General features: G+C 35.9%; 1 protein-coding gene across 5 annotated transcripts in view; it reads left to right on the top strand.

The window, feature by feature from the left end:
• Positions 1-20,943, top strand: part of LOC126754254 (protein turtle) — a 137,830-nt gene that overhangs the window by 52,491 nt on the left and 64,396 nt on the right. For all 5 annotated transcript variants that reach the window (XM_050466266.1, XM_050466265.1, XM_050466264.1 and 2 more), the window contains exon 4: positions 14,377-14,498. In XM_050466266.1, coding sequence (XP_050322223.1) covers positions 14,377-14,498 — 122 coding nt within the window. The remainder of the gene's footprint in view (positions 1-14,376; positions 14,499-20,943) is intronic.

Genomic DNA, 20,943 nt, shown 5'->3' with positions numbered 1-20,943 from the left:
ATATAGTTACCATACAAACTGAACAGTCGGAACCGAGTGCTTGCATGGAGAACTTTCTCACTTGACAGGATATATGTATTCACGAAATTTGGCATCCATTCCAAAAAGGTCTACAAGAGGCAACAAAGCAATATCCCAAGAATTTGTTTAGATCAGTGACCCGGTCATCATACAGCTGCCATACAAACTGGACAATCAGAATCAAGTTTTAAGAAATCTTTTGTACCTGTGCAGGGTACTTTAGCTTCGGTGAGCCGTATTGTCATGTTGCTTGTATTGTAAATTGTAAAAATATTTCGGAAAGAAAAATATAAATTTGAATTATTATAATCTCATGGTTAGATCTGAGTCGGAAAATTTTACATTTATTTTGTTTTCTATTGGTAGAAGAAGATGCTATTTGCTCCGTCCTATAGTTAGTGAATCTCTACAAGGGTCATCTGCAGGCATTTCTCTCTGTTAAATATTACTTACCGATCCAAGTAGGGTTAGATCGTCGAAAAGACAGCACTAGGCCGCATAAAATCCTGGTAAATTCCAGTATCGTAGAAACGGCTGTCGTGGAAATTGTTCGCCTTTCTTCTCCTTTTAAGTGCTTTACCGAGCTGCTGATCTGAATACTGATATATGTATCTCTCAAATCTTAAAGCGCCTACTTAGAGCTTTTATACGCCTGACATTTATTATATCCGTGGCCTAACAGTCACAACAACCATTAAAGAATGCTGCGCATACTAGAATATTTCAAAAGAAACTCAAATAGCTTTAATTTTATGAAAACTCTCCCTAAATTTACTTTATTACGTAAGCTAATTTTATATTAGCAAAGTTTTTATAAACTTTTGCATTTATTTTCTGATTTCGCACAAAGCAGGAGGAAAACTTTGTTTAGGCGCCGCCTTTGAATGCGCATTTACCGACACCTTTCTTCGGCAAAAATTTTCATAATCCCTTTCTCATAACTTTGCCTTCGTAAGCCTTTGGCGCGGTGCTTGTTTTCTTGCGCCACCGCCGCTGCCGCCGCGGTATTCATGCAAAACAACAACTCGAGTATTCGCATTTAGTATTTGTCGTGGTTTGTTTCGTTCGTGCTGTTCGCTTAGTTTTGGAACGCGCTCGTTTAAGTCGAAAAGTTTTGCTAACGCGCCATAATTTAATTACAAACAATTGGCAGGGAAAACGATGGCAACCAACTATTTATGTACAGCCAAGCAATGGCGAAAAGAACAAGCAGCCATGCCGCAGCCAATAACAAATGCTCATAAATTAGGCGACGCAAAAAGGTGTGTGTTTGAGTGTATGGGTTGCGGCGAAAGTGTGCGAAGGTGCTGCGCTGTCGGTGTGGTGGGGGTGAAGAGACTTCAGTTTCGGTTTTGAGCAGTTGGCAGTGAAATGTCAAAAGGGGCATGTGACCGGAAATTAAGGCCATTCATTTCGCTTTTTAAACTTCACACCGAACTGAGCCTGCGAAATGCGTCTGAACGCCTCAACGCGCGCCGAAACTGCGACATGTCGACATATAAACTTTTAGCTAAACAATCCTGCCACATGCCACGCCGAATGTGCTCGTATTTCATTTCGTTTGGCTATGCGAACAAAATTGGCTGCGAAAATAGCGGCGCGTTAGCGTAATTGCATTTGCTAAATATGCCGCGCACGCGTTCGACAACAACACGGCCAACGAGCAGTCAATTCAAACAAAATGTTAACTCAATAAATGACAGCTTCCCCCCACCCCCAGCCGCTGGTACAGCCGCTTGGTTTCGCGCCCTCTGACCGGAATAAAGTTTACACAAAATATTTCCACTCGCTGCCGCCGCCGACGCCCCGAATTGGCGCGGCCAGTGTTGTTGGCCGCAGCTGTCGCAAGATAATGTAATATTCTTGTAAATTTTGCCAAATTTATTTTCGTTCGGCCATTTCGTGGCACATGAAATTGACAAATGTCGCTAATGAAAACTTTTGATGAAATGTTTGTAAATTTCCAAATTTCCCAGCCAGTCGAAATTACATGAGTTATTGTGTTTGTTTGTATGTATGTAGGCTGCCATTACATGGGCCCTCATTTGGTCGCGTTCACCCCAAATAGTACACAATACTTAATTAACTGTAATTTGTTGTGAAAATGGATTTGTTTGCTGCAATGTTATTTACATTGGTATGCGTTTGACCAGCAACGCGTCGGGGAAGCATACTTTTGGGAGCGCATAAATTTAATGTTGCAAATGGAAAAATTACAGTTGTACTACATATATGTTGTAGAATTATGACTATTTTTCGTACAAGTCTTACTTAATGTGGAACAGTAGTCGGCTAGAATTAGTGAAGATCCCAACTTAACAAACATCTAAATTTTCGTGATGTTTTCTATGGTTTGACAGCTCATCCTAGATAAAACACTCAGGTGGAGCGATCACATTGAGAGTAGGACTGCTAAAGTCCTTCGAATCTGGAACTTCTGCAGAAGAGTTATTGCCTCAAAGTATGTTTTACGATCCCACATGATCTATTGGCTCTACATACAAGTGTTGTCCGCTCCTTACTGTAGTGGTGTGGTGGATGAAATTATCGAAAAATTACAGATTAAACCCCTGGATCAGATCCAATGATCCTTTGTTTTGTAGTAGGAAGTCATAATTTTGGAATGCGGAACTTCAATCCGCTAAACCTTACCTACTTCCAACTCATATCTCTCCCAAGGAACCACCGGATTAAGTATTATTTCATGCCCACTGCAGGCTAATGGCATGATATCATAGTCGACCTTGTTAATGAATACGGTGTGAGCTGGCAATACTGCCGAGAAAAGGAGGCTCACAAGGAACTAAATACATCGTTTTCATTCCAAACTAGAGGAGATTGAATCAATGGTTCTGTGATCGACAGTTCAAACGGCGAAACATATTCACTGATGGATCACAGAGTGAAACAGGAACAAGAGCGGACTTCTTCTGTAGTAATCAGTTCACAGAAGGCAGCTTCAAATTAAATCGCTACAATTAACTCTTTCAGAAATGAGAAGTGTGAATTCCATGATATGCAGAGCAAGCGATACTTCAAACAAAGAGACCTTGGAAAACTGGGGTGGAAAGGAATCAGATTTTTACCAAATCCTCTGAGTTTGTGGATGAGGTCTAAATTGGTTATCACAAGGGAGTACAACAAGCCTAATGATAGTTGAAGAGAGGCTGTCTACGGTTTAGCGCTCATGCGTCTGCCTTCTCAACCAGCCAATTCAAATACTTTCATAAGCTGTCTAAGGAACGATTGTCCATTTATTGATTTGGTTGCAGAAAAGTTCAAAATTTATAAAAAAAACTCGACTTTCAAAAGCAGCAACTTCCAATTTGAAAAATATTTTCAAACCTCTAAACTGTTTGTCGTGGATTACACCAGCAATAATTTGAGTTTTTAGGTTATAGCATTAGTTTTCAGCACACTTGAATATCATTAAATAAGCAGTGCCATATTAGCCTAGTATACTTCCTTGCTTATGCTACATAATGCACAAATATTTAAGTTTAAATGAGTTTATTTGCAATTAATTTGCAGGAGTTGTGCAATTTTAATTCGAGTGAAAACAACTTTCATGCATACAACTGGTTAATGTGAAAGCCTACAAACCTACAACTAAAATAAACAGAACTGCATTTAAGCGCATTTGAGTATTTAAATAAATGCCAACAAAGCCAACAATAAATAAATGTGACTCACATGTCATTAAATCGGAAATGCATTCAGCCAAAAAAGCATTTAAAGAGCAGACGTCAGCAGGTTCAACGCAGCAAGCACTGCAACTACTGTTTGTAGATCCCGGCTAGTCAGCAAAAATTAACTAAAAAGGAGGTATTAGGTCCTAGATGATATACCAAAAATATTTGATGAGGAAACTAATAAATAAAGCCTTGGATTTATCTAACTGAAAGTAGTAATCCTTGGTTCAAACTAGTTTTTGCCTCCACTATTTCAAACAAGTAGCATCCAGTATACTTCCGTCATAAATCTGACAGCTGACGTTTCCTAGGAGAACGAAAAGTATAAACACTAACCACTTTACCAAAGAGCCAACTAGTTCCATTGCGAACTTGCACTAGTTATAATCTTATTCAGCACCAGCTCACTTGGCTGCAGGGTTGTAATGCAATTACCTAGCTATAAGTAGGCCAACACTCGCTGCCTTGCTGACTTGTTGGCATGTCATTAAAATTAAGTAGAAAATTTATCTTTTTGGCTGATGAAAGGGTAAATGTCAGCATATTCAAATTGTATTTAAATATCAACTGACACATTTTCAAAAACGAGCGTATGCCATTGAACAAAACCGAAAATGCAGCGTGTGTGCTTTCGAATATTTAACGAACAGCCGCAACGAAATGCCAATGCAGGCGAATAAGCGACAATTTAGTGGAAAATTTAATATTCATACCCAGTGCAATAAATGAATATGACCCAAATTATTATAGATAAAAGTAGTAAAAGTCGATATATTAGGTAAAGAATATATACATATATGTAGAGCTTAATTGAGCCAGTGAGTTTGAAATTCGCCCAAATACGTTAGTGAAAGTGAACAATGGAATGTTTTATGAAAGAGATACGTCTACAGTGAAACTTCTAATTTATTAAATTAAAGCATTCTTTACTCCAGCTTTCACTCGAGCAGCTACTTATGAGCTTTTGAATTAAATCTGAGCCGAGCTTTTAAAATATCAACTTCCTTAGAGAAATATTTGAACCAAAGCTAAGTTTTTTTACCGAATTGTTTTGAAATTTGAAAATCTTTTATTAGAGCTTTCACTGATCTTTCACTCATGATCTTCTTAATTAAATATATTTTTGAGCTTTTATAATATAATATAAACGTTCTTAGAGAAATATATTAACAAAAGCTTACGTATTTTTTACCTAATTGTTTCGAAATTTGGAAATCTTCGAGCTTTCACTGAGCGTCCGCTCATGAGATTTTCAATTAAATCTTTGTACTGAGCTTTTAAAATATCAGCTTTATTAGAGAAATACTTTAAAAAAAGCTTAGGTTTTTTTTAGAGCTTTCGCTGATCTTTCACTCATGATCTTCTTAATTAAATATATTTTATGAGCTTTTATAATATAATATAAACTTCTTAGAGCAAAGCTTTTACCTAATTGTTTCGAAATTTGGAAATCTTCGAGCTTTCACTGAGCTTCCACTCATGCGATTTTCAATTAAATCACTGTACCGAGCTTTTAAAATATCAGCTTTATTACAGAAATACTTTAACCAAAGCTTAGATTTTTTACTCGAGCTTTCAATGAGCTTTCACCAATGAGATTTTGTATTAAAATTTTTGAAAATACATATAAACTTTCTTCGTAGAAACACTTTAACTAAAGCTTAGAATTTTCTAGCAGACCTGTTTTTAAGCATAAACTCTGCATAAAAGCTAAATAACCTTTCTGTCTTTTTTATTTCTGTCTCTTGTACTACTTTTCTTTGTTTCAGTGCCTCTTTCTCTCCAACAAAAATCTTTGTTATTTTCCTTTCACTTAACTATCTACGGCTTATCTGCTAAATCAAAGGAAGTAAACGTGGCCATTTGTGTTTTTGTATTCTTTGTTTCCTCTTTTCCATCTGTCAAGAATTGGGTTATCACGTTTCAATGAGCTTTTCACTGCATCAATTGCTCATCGAAGCTTTTCTCTCGAAATGGGTTTATAGCGCATTACACAGTGCTACTTGTATATTTCGGTTTTTAGCCGCAAGCGACCACTTCAAAACAACCACTCCATAATTTATCATCCTCCACTCTACCCACTTTCAACTTGCTTAAGCATTTACTGTACAACTACAAGCCTATTTGCTCTTGTTTATCTACCTTTTTCGTTTACAACTTGCCGTCCTTATTAGCCCCAGCCATTGTTGCCACTGAGAATGTTGCTGTGGGTTGAAAGCGATGGCTGCAAATTTGTAATGGCAAAATTGGTTGTTAAAGGAGAGCTTTCTAAATGCATACTTTATTGAATTTGGAAACACGATTTTTAACCTATGCGCATACGGTTAATGCCTAACCAAGGTAAGTTGTATTGAAAAGTGGGCCACTTCAAGTTCTTCAAGGCGCAGGCAACCATTCTGTTGTAGCCGTCCTACATGCTTTCAGCTAAGTAATCGGTTGCTATTGATTTACGGGAAATTGCTTTCAAAATTAACAAGCAAATAGCTGTCAATCAGCGCAGTAAACACTAACTGACTGCTTTTCTACAGCGAAATGTATAAACGTATATATTTAAGCACCTGCCAATCTTCGATTTATAAATAAAGGATTGTTTTTCTTTTCCATAGTTGCGCAGAAAACTACTCCATAATGTAGTAGTTAGCAAGTAGAGTTAGAAATTTGAATCATGGTCTTTTCGCACAGGAGTTAATTAAACAATTAATCGGCTTCTTCTCTAATAAAGCACTCATTTATATAATATAAATCTTATTTTACTACATTAATGCTTTAACGAATTTCAATCGAGTTGAGTCTGAAATGTAAGTCTGCAGGTTGTTGTCTACACTGTAAATTTCGCAGTGTTTAACTCTGATGGTTGTTGTCGAGGTTGTAAATTTGGTTGTGTGCATTGATAAATAGCAATTAGCTGATACATTTTAATCATTAGAAAATAAAGAAAATTTTTTAAACATTTGAAAAATGAAGAGCGCAAGCAAGTATAACAGGTGATCGTTAATCGAGACTATAGTTAATCGAGTAGCTGGCTGTGCGAAAGGCAAAAACTGGTTTCTCTATTATTGTCCTAACGTACTGAATTAATTTGGCTGTGCGAAAAAGCTATTAGACACAGAAGGCACTAGTTTACAGATAGGCTTCCTAAAAAAAAATCAGTCATCTCAAATTTAGGAAATTTCTAATACAAAAAGTTAATGATAATGGAATCTTCAGCTATGAATATCTTAAAAGATTATATATTACGATTATAAAGCTAATGTAGTTGATGTCTTGTCCGAATTAGTAACAGGTTGGGTATATTTCTGGCAACTTCTAAGCAAAAAAGTTGTTGCAAGTAGTCGCCTGACTAGCTTGGCTTGCTCTCCATCTCAATATGAGTTGTAAGCCACACAGGTTCCTTCTGTGCAAGGGAGAAGGGTTTGATTGCAATCACAAATACCATCAAAGCTTTCAGGCTACAAAAGTAAAGCACAGCACGAAGAAAAGAGCTTCAGTTACGAGAGTCTTTTAAATGTCAATCATTGGAATTGCATTGCTTGAGCTTCTGTTTGTATAATCAAGAACAAGAAGACTGACTGACGGTGGTTTTAAGTAAAATTGCAGCCAATAGATGAACATATATTGTACTTAACGAAGTTTACCGATAATAAACAGTTCAGAATTCGTTAAAGTGCCTATCGATAAATAATGTATGGCAGCACTTGCGAGACAGAATTTTTCGGTAGGAACTTATTCAGAGCGCCGTGAGATGAAATTTTAAGCTTATATTTGGTAGTCGAAAAAGTGATTTCGTATTTTGTCAATAGTTGCCGTTGCAGTCGTATATCTCCAGTGCTACCGCTCACATTGTGTCATACCATATAGTGTTGGAAATATATTTTGAAATTTTTGCATAAAAAAGAGAAAAATGCCACGCAAGCCGTCAATGAAATTTGTGAAGTTTATGGAGACGATGCCGCATCAGTTCGTGTAGCACAACAATGGTTCGCTCGCTTCCGTTCTGGAAATTTCGAAATTTCGATTTACACTGATGGAATAATGTCTCTAGCGGAAAAATGGCAAGAAGTGGTCGACCGAAATGGTACATATTGTTTAATTATTTATTGGTATAGATAAAAAAATACGTTGAAGTTTGATTAGAAATACGAAAATACTTTTTCGACTACCCAATATATTTTTTTCAAAACTCGGAAACTGAAAACTAAACCGAAATTAGCAACCTTTTAATTGGTATTCACTTTTTCCTTTTAATAGAATATTCTAGAGCGCTCAGAAGCGCCTGAAAGACATCATCACTTCATAGATATTTTATTATTATTACAATTTTTTCTACTCGTTTGCTGCTCCACAACAGGACTATTTAGAAATCGATAATCAGTTACTGCTCACACTCACACAAAAAGTGTTTATAACCGTTTGAATTGTCCATTAACTTGAATGTTCACTTAATTGTCACACATACATGCATTAAAGCCGCTAAAGGCTAGCAGCAAATAACAGCCAACACTTTGTCAATATTTGAAGTAATAAAAATTTATTTGTATATTATGGCTATGACGCAAATAGAACCATGAGAGTAAAAATTGATGTTTTTCGTAGCTCAACACCGAAAAAATTATCAGAAAAAAGTTAAAAAAAACATTAAAAATTTTTGCAATTGAACAGAGTCGAATTATGTTGGAGCACATAGTACTGTAATCTCGCATTCCATTTGCCGGCACTCCATGTAATTGAAGCAATGTGGCTACATTTTTCCTAACGGACACTCGCTGCTCCAGCTATCCTGTGGAGTGACTGATAAACACTAATGAAATAAAAGTGTCAATGCGCACGAATGGAGCCACCATCGAGCGAACTAACAAACGGACGACTCAACGAGCATTGCATGATGCGCGAAAATTGTGCCAATACACTTAACAAACTCCAACACAATGGCCATTGACATGCTGGCACAACAACTGAGCATGCAAGACTCAAGAGCAATAAACTGCAAATCGAAAGCCCGTTGCAAGGAAATGAAATAGCAAACGAATGTCTATGCGGTGGGGTGGGGAGCGCGAGTGTGTGTATTGACACGGGAGTACAATAAAACGAATGACTATGTGTTCGGCTTTATGTGTGCACGTATGTAGGGCGCCATTGGATCAGGCTTATAAGCATGTCGATACAATTATGTATCGATATTGCTTTGGAAACCTTGTAGGATTCTACGGAATTGGTTGTGGAAGGGTTGTGATGGCAAACATATGAAATATGGTTGTGTAAAGTAGAATTTATAATTCTTGGTGTGGTAATAAGATATGAGGTCGCATGTTGTTGTTGTGTATGCTCTTAATATCAATGCTTGCAATTTTTAATGAGTGACAGTGAGAACTAAGTACTGGTAGACACACTTATTACACTAGACAGAATAATTGAGGCTAAGCTGAGAAAAAGTCATAAGAGAGTTTTGTGAAGAAAGTATTAAAGTAGATAAAAGAAAGTAAAATATAACTACTACTATGAGCAAAAATTGGAGGACTTTCAATGTAATCAATGTAATCACCCTTAGCTCCAATACACTTGTGCCAACGTTTCCGGAAATTCACCTTTAATGTCTTCAATTGACTCAAAACGGTGTCCCCGAAGCGTTCGTTTGAGTTTCTTGAATAGCTAGAAGTCACACGGAGCTAAATCAGGCGAATACGGCGGATGCGGCACGATATCGGTTGAAAATTTGGCGAAAAACTCACGAAGAATCAATGCAATACAGTGCATTATCGCGGTGTCAAAACCAAAGTTTTGGGCCCCTAATTCCGGCCTCTTCGCTTCGCGCAAATGAAGCATAACACTCTAATAGTATTCCTTGCTATCAGTTTGGTCGGTCGGAAGGAATTCGGAGTGCACCACACCTCCATAATCGAAGAAAACTGTCAACATAACCTTGATTTTTGACCTACTTTGACGTGTTTTTTCAGCTTCGGCTCACCTTTGTCACGAAATTCGGCAGATTGATCGGAAAATCGATTTTCTAGCTCAAATACCCATAATTGGTTGTTTTAGAAACGAATTTTAAATATAGTAAAAGCCACACAGCATTTTTCTTGAAATTTGTCAAATATTAATTCAAAATAAACACTAAAACCTGAGAAAGTTCTCTTAGAATTTTCACACACTTACTTATATTAGATGTATCTAATTTTAAACAAATGCCCTTTAGACGACCAAACCGACACTCAGCACCGCCTTGCATACCACAAAACTCTAGCGAACTGTGTTCTTTGCTTTTTTCCCCCAAATGTATGCAACCTAAGCGCCACTTGGTGCCTGCGACCTGCAAAGCCGCACAAGTGTCAATAGCATGTCGCATTGCATTAGCTTCCGACGACAGAACAGTCGCACACACCCACACACACACACATACAAACACCGAGAAGTGGAGTGTTTGCATGTGCAGCAACGTAAAATATCGCATTGCATTGAAGTGGATCGAAATGACATCAAATCGCAAAGCAACGGCGGCGACAACGTCAGCGCTGACAACAACAATGACATAACATCAATGACAACGACCAAAGGCTGCACTGACAGCGCCAACGGTCACACCACAAACACACACACATACACACGCGCTGCTTTCGAGGAAGTCAATCGTCATTTCCCAGCGCTGGGATGTCATATTTTAGTATGCGGCTTGTGTTGGTTGTGGGATTGTAATAACAATGGCAGGGTCTTAGCTCGTTTCGCCGAGCGATTGACATTCGAGCAGCGAAGTGCATACTTTAATTCCAGTTACTGCTCTGGCCAACTACAGCACAAGCACGTATGCATGTGTGCGTGTGTGTGTGTGAGTGCCTTGTCGTTCTGTGCGCGCACTTCGGACATGGCACCTGCACTTGAGCGAGCAGCGGAGTGCCACCATCCAATCAACGCCACCGACGACATTGTCAACGACGTCGTGAATGTCGATATTGAAGTCGTTGCCGTTGTCGTCGTCAGCGTCATCGTTGAACACTTGATACTTCCGCACGGAAGTGCAGCACGTCTTCCCCGTGCGCTCGAGCTCTCGAGCTTATGAGTGCAGTTGTGTTCTTCATTTCAATTCTCCCTCTTGTGCTTAGATTGTTGTGTTTATGAATTCCTTCTATGTCAAAGCACAAACACACTCGTTCGATGCGTGCAACTCATTCGACTGATGGCACTCACGTAGATTTATATTTTTATTTTCGCCCTTCACACTTTTCATTATTTGTTTGGTATTCGTAGCTTGTTTTGCTTCAGTTCTCCATTCCTCTATTCCTTGTCGTGCCAGAATGACTCTTCACTTGGTGTTAATGATTGTTTTGGATGTCCACCGGAATGGCAATTTGGGTCGTTATGCTTAACATGCACTCCACTTCATGTTGAAATGATTAAGCATTCGCTGTAACTCTCAAATGGTCCAAGGAGCTGAATGCATATATGTGTCCGGTACAATATCACTGTTCCAGGATTATAGGTTATTTTTTAAAGTGAAACCTTCTAGCTGTCGACCCAATTTTTAGATTTCTTCCAGAATATTACTTATACTGCGTTTAGTTCTTCAAATGATAAAAACAGTACAACAGGGCCCAAGAAACATGCTGTTCCCGCGGGATAGAACCAAAGGGAGGGCATGCAAAGAAGTGGCCAGTATCATGCGGAGGAGTTAAACTTGCTATAGTATCCAGAACGAAGATTCCTAAGGGTCACTCTCGTTTCTCGCGGTATCTCGAGTTCATCGTCAGCAATAGGTGGTGCTTTGACACCAAGCACGCCACTCACTGAAAGAGAGTCGGTGAAGGTGTTGATATATCATCGACGTAGTTGAAGAAAGACCTCTTTATACCCATAGGAGGCGGTTCGACTTCAAGCAGGTAACCGCAGGGATGAATTCTGCGAAAGTACCCCAGCACTGCTTGGAGAGGTGTTTATTATGATCTTTAATTGGGAGGATATGTGCCTCACTATGTGGGTGTTCGATAGGAAACATCAAGAGCATCCTATCGTAGTCCGGAGTGCAGTATTCTGACAAGTCTGGAGCTTCATCGTCTACGTTTCATTGGTGCAGCGTGGTTAAGAACCGGCCGGCCGATTGCCTTGTAAGTTGCCAACGACCTTTTTTGTACCTACCCCATGTGCTGCCAGCTAGAGACTTGAGGATTTTTTTGTGGCTCTGTACTTTGCGCGGTCGTATGAGAAGTGAAGGAGCCTGTACTGTTAAAAGTCACACCTAAAATGTTAGGATTATTGGTAGTCAGAATTTTAACGCCATCGACTGCAATATTAAGGTCAAGTCTATGCTCTTTCATCCAGTTTGTAAATATGGTCGCTGTGGATTTACTGCGGTAGAATGTTAAGTTACATGCAGCGAAGAAGCGAAAAAAGTCGGAGAGATAGCCATATGAAACATAGTAGATAGCCATTTTAAACAATAGCGGGGAGAGAACAACACCATGCGGAACCCCTTGTTTAAATCTTCTCAGTTTTGAGTTTTTACCTGAAATAGTACGGATGATTGACGACCGCTCAGGTAGTTCATGGTCCACCTCTTCAGCCTTGGAGGGAGCGTAGATTTTTCGATGTCCTCCAGTAGCATTGTATGACTGACTGGCCTTGCTTCGTACAGTCTTGCTTTCATAAGCAATGTCTTCTATAAAAGCCCTTCTCACATAGATATAAACTTTAATAGTGCTATAATATATGGTAACCATAGTATGCGTTACTTATACAATTTCACTTTATCATATTTCTTTAACACATCTGACCACAACAGAAGTCAAATAATAACTTAAGCTTCTATTAACAAAAAATTGTATTTTCTATTTTGCTGTCACTTATGTCTATTGCTAGTCTGTCAGTCAGTTTTGCCAACACGCAGGCCTTTCATAACCATCCAATATTTGCTATACTCGCTGATAAGCCTTGGCTTCACAGCCCTTCCACAGTTTTCATTAGTCGCCATGGTGCTTGGCTTTTGTCCGCAGGCTTTTCGGTCCGCATTCATTTGCTCAATCAAAATTTTCACCGACACTTCCTCTCCCCCAAATGCTCGTAGCTGCGTGAGACAAGCTTTCACTTGCTGCTCTATGCGTGTGTGTGTTTTTTCGGCCTGCGGGAAATTCAAATATCATGCTGATTTTGGCATTTTACAAGAAAAATGATTCATGAATAATATTCAGCTCTATAAAACTGTCAGCTTTGCCATAGTGCAGTTCAATTTTATTGTAGTATTTTGGAATTTAACAGTTCCTTTTTATTAGACCACAAAGCTTAGCCAGCATATTTGTGATAAACTGTGAGAAAAAAATGCTTGAATGGTTCGAGGATTAAATGGCTGGCAAATCATAAATGTGTGTGTGTTATGAAAATGAAAATGAAAATTTGTGTGAATGATATTTCAAAAAGGGCTTCCAAATGCTTGGTTTTGTGTAATCAAACACTGACGTATCGCAGACGTTGATTGAGGTTCACAAATAACCACAAAATCTTTGTGATAACATTTTGATATGTCAGAAGCTGGCAGGCGGCTTGAAGAGGTCAGCAAACTCCATAAATGCTTACGGCATGCAAATGACAAGTTTTTGAGCTTGAAACGAAAAAACATCCTTCACTCTTCTATTCCTCACATACATATATATGAAACCTTAGAAGAAAAATACTCCCTTTTCACGTCAATTCGAAACATCAAGCTTCTGCTTGATCTCTCTTTCTCACACTTTTTACTTGCTCTTTCTCCTCTTCTATGTGTTACCATACTGCCACTTGTATAATTTTGGCTCTGGACACGCTCCGTAAGTGTTCTAATATGCATAGAGTTGAGATTTAATCTAAGCTAACTCAGCTGGAAGAAAAACTAAATAAGATCTATGTGATCACAAACCTTGCTCAGTCTTCAACTCATTCCATGTCGTATTCACCGCCTTTCTTTTCTTTTTGATCATACATTCATTTTAAAATGCACATTAGAGACTTCTTAGCTAAACTTTTGCTTACCGAGAAATAATTTTACAGACCGTGAAGTTTCAACTTGTTATAAGTAAATCTCTGTTTGGAACAGGATCAATTTCATAACGTCACTTAAAATGCAAAATACCGTAGCATCATCTGCAGGCGCAGGAAAAATTACACTCATTTTGAAACAAAATTTGAGTTTTGGTTATAAAATGGTTATATATTGGTTACGTATTGGTTATCTGTTGGTTACAAATTTGAGCTTTGGTTATAAAATGGTTATATATTGGTTAGGTATTGGTTATCTGTTGGTTACATATTGGTTTACATATTGGTTATATCTAACAACGGAAGCTGAAAATTTTACGCTACATAAATTTAATATGATGTAGTGAATCGTAAGCAATAAAAAACTCAATTTCGATTTTTTTGATGATACGTTGTTTGGCATTTTAGCTCACGATAAGTATTCATTACAATTTTTTCAAGTTCAGCGAATTCTCCTTAGTCTTAAAGTCGGAAAATTGGTTCTCACCGCTTTAAATAACGGTTCGAAATTAGATAAGAATTTGGTTGAAGATTTGTTGTTCTTGAAGTCACAAAGTTCCAAATCGATATCGATTATTTCTTAACCCTTACGGTCCCCTCAATGTAACTGTAATCAAGCGACCATCAGTCAGCAAATTCTCATTTACATATTTTCCTCTTTCCATTACAGAAGATGCAGTACACATTACAGCGATCCTCGGCGAAGGTGTCATCTTCAATTGTCACGTCGAATTTCCCAATGATCATCCGGTGCCGTATGTCCTACAGTGGGACAAGAAGGTGAGCGAAACGGTACGATATCACAAAAAATATTTCTTCTCTAAACTCTCTTTATTAAAGCGTCCAAAACGTTTTGTTTGTTTACTTTTTTCGATACAAAACCAAAACAACAACGTTTAACAAACATTTTTTGAATGAAAAAAATAACATTAAAAAAAAATATATGTATAAACGAAACACTGAGCGTTAAGTAAAATCAAACAAGCACACGTTCATACCAACAAGATACAAAGTAACGACAAACTAGCAGACACAGCGTGTTAAAGACATAAGTAACTACTTGAAAAGAAAATATAAACAAAAACAAAAACAAAGAAGAACGTACAAACAATTTACATACAAAAGATGTGAAGAGCAAGTCAAAAGGGGCGTGTTGAGCAAAAATCAGAAGAAAATTCAAAAAATTTGAAAAAAGTGCTGCTGTGTGTGTGTTTTTGAAGGCGGTATAGTTGTGTGCTGTTGTGCATGTGCATGCATTTTGCATATATTTCGGCGCAGTAACGCAATGCTGCCTACACACACACACACAGAAGCTGCAGAAAAAAGCGAAATTTTGCTCATTAGCTCCGCTCAACTGTGAGTATTTAGTATTGGCCATGAACGTAAGCGTTTCCATTGCGTGCAACAACAACAGTAACATTTAACATATAGCATATATGAGTAAAATAAACAACTGTAAACTGTAAAGTAATGATTTTGTCTATTATTTCAACATAAGTACATAAGAATCTCAAATTTCGCCACGTTCAATGATTTTAGTTGAAATGTGTTTTTGTTTTGCTGGAATTTGCATTTTCATATATTCGGTGTTAAAAGTTTATGGAGAAAATTTTCAAAATGTTGCATACGAAATTATTGGCTGCCTTAGTTAAAGTGTAAATTTGTATGTTTAAATGGAATTATTTTGATTAGTGCTGTTTATTTGAGAGCGAAATGCATTGGAAATTCGTGATTGTGCGTTATTTCTTAATTTGTTATGGAAAATTGTGTAAACAAAATTTATTTCCATTATGCGCTTTTTAAACCCTTTTGTTTATATATAACTATATACATACATACATTTTATACCAGCCTTAATATAAATAAATGCGTTTCTTTCAATACTGGCCCAGGCTAGAATGCAAACTGTATGCATTAGCATATTTGAGCTTCGTTTTAATGCTTTTAGCTCTCGTAATTACCAACACATACACATACTTATATACTTATATAAACAAATGAAAACAGAGCAAACAAATATGTCGTTATGTAACAAAATATGCAAAATGAGTTGAGCGGACTTAAAAATATTTTATTTTGCGAAAAAATCGTTAAATGAATAAATTGTTCACAAAAAAAATAAATAATTTTGAATATTTTATTAAAAAAAAAAAATTCTATTGAAAAGTAATTAAAAAAATAGTTTTTTTCGTAATAAAAAATAAGAAAAAAATTAAAATTAGTAAAAAATTATTTTTGCTGAAAATTTTTCTAATAAAAAGTAGATGAAAAAATAAATTTTTCACCAAAAAATTTTTTTACAAATTTGAAAGTTTTTGTTAAAAATATATAAAAAATATTTTAATGAAAAGTAATTAAAAAATTATGGACGAAATTGAAATTTTTTATCGGAAACAACTTCTATTGAAAAGTTATTAAAAATTTTTTTTTGCAAGAAAAAAGTATTAAAAAGTCTTACCTTTTTAATTTAAATTACTAAAAAAAAATATTTTTTCGAAATAACCCTAATTTCTTCTCTTTCTAATAATTCCATGAAAAACAATTTTTCGCAAGAAAAAATATCAAATTTTTTATTAAAAATATTAAAAAAATTATTTGGAAAAAATTTAAATATTTTCAAAAAATGTTATTGCGCAGATACGTATGTATCTAATAAAGAGCACTTGGAAAAATAAATTTTACGAGCAAAAAAAAATTGGAAAAAGTTTGGATTTTTTTTAATATTAAAACATATTTTTTGGAAAGGCCTTAATGAAAAATGATTAAAAAATTTTTGAAAAAATTATTTTTTTTTGCAAGGAAAAAATATTGAAAAATTAAATTGATTTTTTTTATTAAAATTATAAAAAAAAATATTTTCGTAAATATATTTTAATGAAAAATTATTTAACAAAAATTAATTTTTTCGCAAGAAAAAATATTGAAAAAATTTATTTTTTGCAAAAAAAAATATTGAAAAAATTTTAATTACTTTGTTTTATTAAAAATATTATTATTAATATTAAAAATTGTTGCTTATATTATTTCTTACAAATAGCTGCAACTCATTTTAGCATTAAATAGTTAACTTGCATACATACTTACGAATATATGCTCCAAACAATACACGAACTCAATACAATAAGCGCTTTTTTCAAGTAACTATATTTGCGTTGAACTTTATACCGCTAAAATACACCGTTAAAACTATAAAACAAAACAAATTGAACGAATCAAATACTAAATTTTCAAATTTCAATACGATTTTTAAAAATGCAAAATCGTCGGAGGCAAAAATTTTGCGAATTTATAACAAAATTTTTAATTGAAAATGAAATCGTTTATTCGCTAAAGAAAATCTTATGAAAATTTCAAATAAGAGAGAGAGAGAGTCAGAGAAGAAAACACCCCGCATCCAGCACCACTTCAACCAAGCGCCCACGTCACTGCAATTGCCAACAGTTCACTAGCAATTCACCTAGCAATCCATCAAGCAGTTCACCACCAATTTGCAAACGCTTCCATGCCATACTAACAAAATTCACCAAAAACACCGCTCTACCATCCCTTCTAACATCCACTAGTTTTCGATTTTCCTGCGCGCAACTTTCACACACACGAAAAAACAGCACACGCTCACCAAGTTGCGTGCAAACCTAGCAACTTGCCGCTATTCGAACCACTAACAACTAGTTTTTCAAGCGAAAATTTTCAAATACAAAAAAATAATTACTAACAATTGCATCTTACTAAGTACGAGTATTACTTGCAAGCGTGCAGCCAGCAAAGTTTGCCATGCCATTCACTAGCAATTAGTAAAAGAAATACTAGAATGCAACATCTTGCTGCTTTGTCTGACCACACGAGTATAGACTTGAAAATTAGTAATTAAATTGCAAAATACTTCACCGCCATTGCTACAAAGTAACTTTCTAGTTATTGCGCTTAAAGAGGCTCTCATGAATGCCAAGCGCACTTGTGCGGCAGAAATATGTACTCACGAAGACCACAAGTACGCATTGCAGCTCTCATTTCGAAACTCTTCAATACATTTCAAAATATATTTCAGTTATATGCAAAATGCACTGTACTCTTCCAATGCACTTGCCACAACTCACCGCCTGCCTTACTGCTCCCTCACCTCACCTTAGACTCGCTCACCTTAGAACCAAACAAACGTCTAGTCTCCTTCACTCACCTGTTCAAGAAACTGTAGAAGTCTCGAAGTTCGAATTTCAATTAACTTAATTGCACAGTATAAAAAAAAATATGCGAATTCGAGTGAAATACTCGAAGGAAATATTACACACATGAATTTAATGTTACTTTTTACATTTATTTTTTAATTGCTCCATGTTGCATGTCTCTTATTTCTTAGTTTTACGTATTCTACATAGCTGATAGAGTGGTTTCATGCATGTTAATTTAAGTTTTTGTTGTTGTAGCTTAAGTCTATAGAATAAGAGAGTGTTAGAGTTGCGAAAATGATATTTAAAAAAAAATTTAAGGATTTTAAGGAGTCAAATGGGATTCCTTGGCTAAAAAACAGCCTTTTTTCAACACTTTTTTTTCATATCAAAAATTAAATATTTTTTTTAGAAATTTTTATTATTTCAAACATACACTATTAACACAGAAACTTCGAAATTTTTGAAAAAAAAAATTTAAATTCGGCCATTGCGCCGCCATTTCCGGTGACCCCTCGGAAAAAAGATTCGGCCGCTTTGGCAGAATAATTCCTTAAAGGATCATCTAAAGTGAAAAATACGTGTTTTAGTTAAAACCTGAACTTAGAACTTGGACGAAGGAAGAAAAAACTGAAAATTAAATTTTTGAAATTTTTACAAAGCAATGAAAATTTCAGTGAAAATGTCGTTTTTATTTCAAATAGTTGCAATCGAAAAAAATCCTTTTTCCAAGTCTTCAAGAATTATATGAAGATCGGTTTAGTAGTTCTCTAGAAATCTTGCCAACCGACTTCAAAAACACAATTTCAAAAAAAACTCGTTTAAAGACGGAGCTCTTAGCCTAGCCAGCCTCGAGCGCACAAATTGTCAAGGCTGTATCTCCGTAACTATTACTCGGAAAATATACTAGAGGTATTGTAAGAATTAATAAGATAATAAAAAAATCGATTTTTTGAAACCTGTAAACCCATGTAATCCCTCAAAAAAATTTTAATTGAATTGAAGAAAAATATATTTTCTCCACCAAAGTGCCACTGCAAAGCGATCGGAAATGTGTCGTGTTGCGCATATATACTTCGGAGTTTCTTCGGCAACAATTCGTTGAAATAACAGGGTCTAAAAAAGCTCTCACTTTATGGGAAGCTTTTATTTTAGGTCGACGAATAATGCCAAAGCTCGCTAAGCGCATATAAAACTATATTTTGGAAGCGAAATAAGTCGTCCTTGATTGCGGTATGGTTTTAAGGATGTGATATCACTAAGAGCGCAGTTATTTTTAATTTGTCAAAATAGAATTCCTTCGATACAAGCCACTAACACTTGGAAGATTGGCATATCATTACAATATGATCCAAACTGGAAGCAATAAACCGCATTTATTTCGGCAGCCTTTAAGGAATATCCTGGAATTATCTGATATATTAGTAGCCTTTGACAAAGAGAGTGCACCAGTTCAGATGTGAAATATTCTCAATATACAAAAATATCGATTTTTATACAAAGTTCATAAATCATTGTGTTATTAATCCGCCAAAATTACATTCAAATCCCATACAGTTTTCCACTTGCTCGAGTTTATAGGTTAATTAGATTTTGAAATTCAATCAGCATATAAAAAAGCAGTAGAAAAAACCCTTAATGCATTTAATAAAGTACCAAAAAAGCAGAAATATAATAAAATATTTATCACAAATAAATAAAACATTAATCCTGCGAGGCAATAAATTTTCGCCAAAGCAATTACAATAAATTGCGCAAAGACATAAATAAATAACATAAAAAAGGGCTTAAATATGCTTAAAAGCAAATGCCACATGCTGACCAATTTATTGAAAAACTGCGTTCGCGTCAAACGCAAATAACACCGAAAAACCGCAGCAACATAATGCCAATGTTTCGTTAATATCAAAATTACCAAATTGCCGAGGAAAAACGCTCACATTAAAGCGAGCAAATTGCAACAGAATAAACAAAATTAAAACGCCAAATCAAAAATGCGGCGGCGGTAAATATGCATGAGCCGCGCTAATTATGCCAATTATGACAGATTTCAACTGGGTTAATGCGCATGATTGGTACAAAACACTATAATTCAGAGCTCTAAATGCGTGTATTTAAAAGTTTAAGCATTAAATTGAGTTTATGGTTTGAAATGCGTGGATTTTGGGGCCAATTCGAATGGATTGGATATTAGTTAGCCAAACAAAAAATACGAAATTAATTTTCCGCATTCAAAATGATGCGTTGGGAGCCGCAGGAACTAGATGGAAACGAAAATTTTTAACAAAATGATAAAAATAATTTTTTGAATCACTTGAAATATAGTTGATGTTGAGTTGCTTCTTTCCGGTGCGATAAGAGACTTGTTGCTTACAACAATAGGGTTCCATGAAGTTAAAGCGAACTTCAAGCGGCTGGAAAATATATCGGAAATTGCTGAAAATTTACCCAGAGCATTGCCATTGCTTCCAAGATGATACTGTCTATAGAAGAAATTGTTAATGTTGGTCGAAACGGCGATCGACCTCGAGTTAGGTTATTTGGTAGTACAGAAATCAACTGGAAGGTGTCTTCAAGATTAATACAGAAGAAGAAATTTGAAATTTTTATTTTTATTTTTAATCCAAGAGACATTTTTACTTTACCTACAAAAACCGTCACATAAACCAAACATGGCTTCATATTCGCTGGCAGCAAGCCAGAACTTGTGAAAGTATTTATTTTCCCTGCACAACTCTTCATACTTGCAAGCATATACATATAACAATAGCGCTGCCTTACGCTCGTGTATAAACAGCCAAACCGCAAAATCGCATTTATAGCGCAAAAAACTATTTAAATTATCGTAATCGCTTGGACAGCAGCTATGGCAAGCATAATAATCATGGCGCTTGCAAATTTTACACATGTTATCTCTACTTCACACAACCCCAAACACACAGACACACACGCACACTAGCGGTGGAAAAAAAAATATTGCGAATGTAAGCGCATAAAAAGCCGAAAATACCACAGACCGCATGCCGAGCAGTGTTTGAGAGCAAGCAGGCGAGCAAAAGTTATGCGACCAG

Source organism: Bactrocera neohumeralis, chromosome 3 (assembly GCF_024586455.1).
Source record: "Bactrocera neohumeralis isolate Rockhampton chromosome 3, APGP_CSIRO_Bneo_wtdbg2-racon-allhic-juicebox.fasta_v2, whole genome shotgun sequence".
In the NCBI taxonomy this organism is placed as follows: Eukaryota; Metazoa; Arthropoda; class Insecta; order Diptera; family Tephritidae; genus Bactrocera; species Bactrocera neohumeralis.
This window is presented reverse-complemented; position numbering and strand designations above follow the sequence as displayed.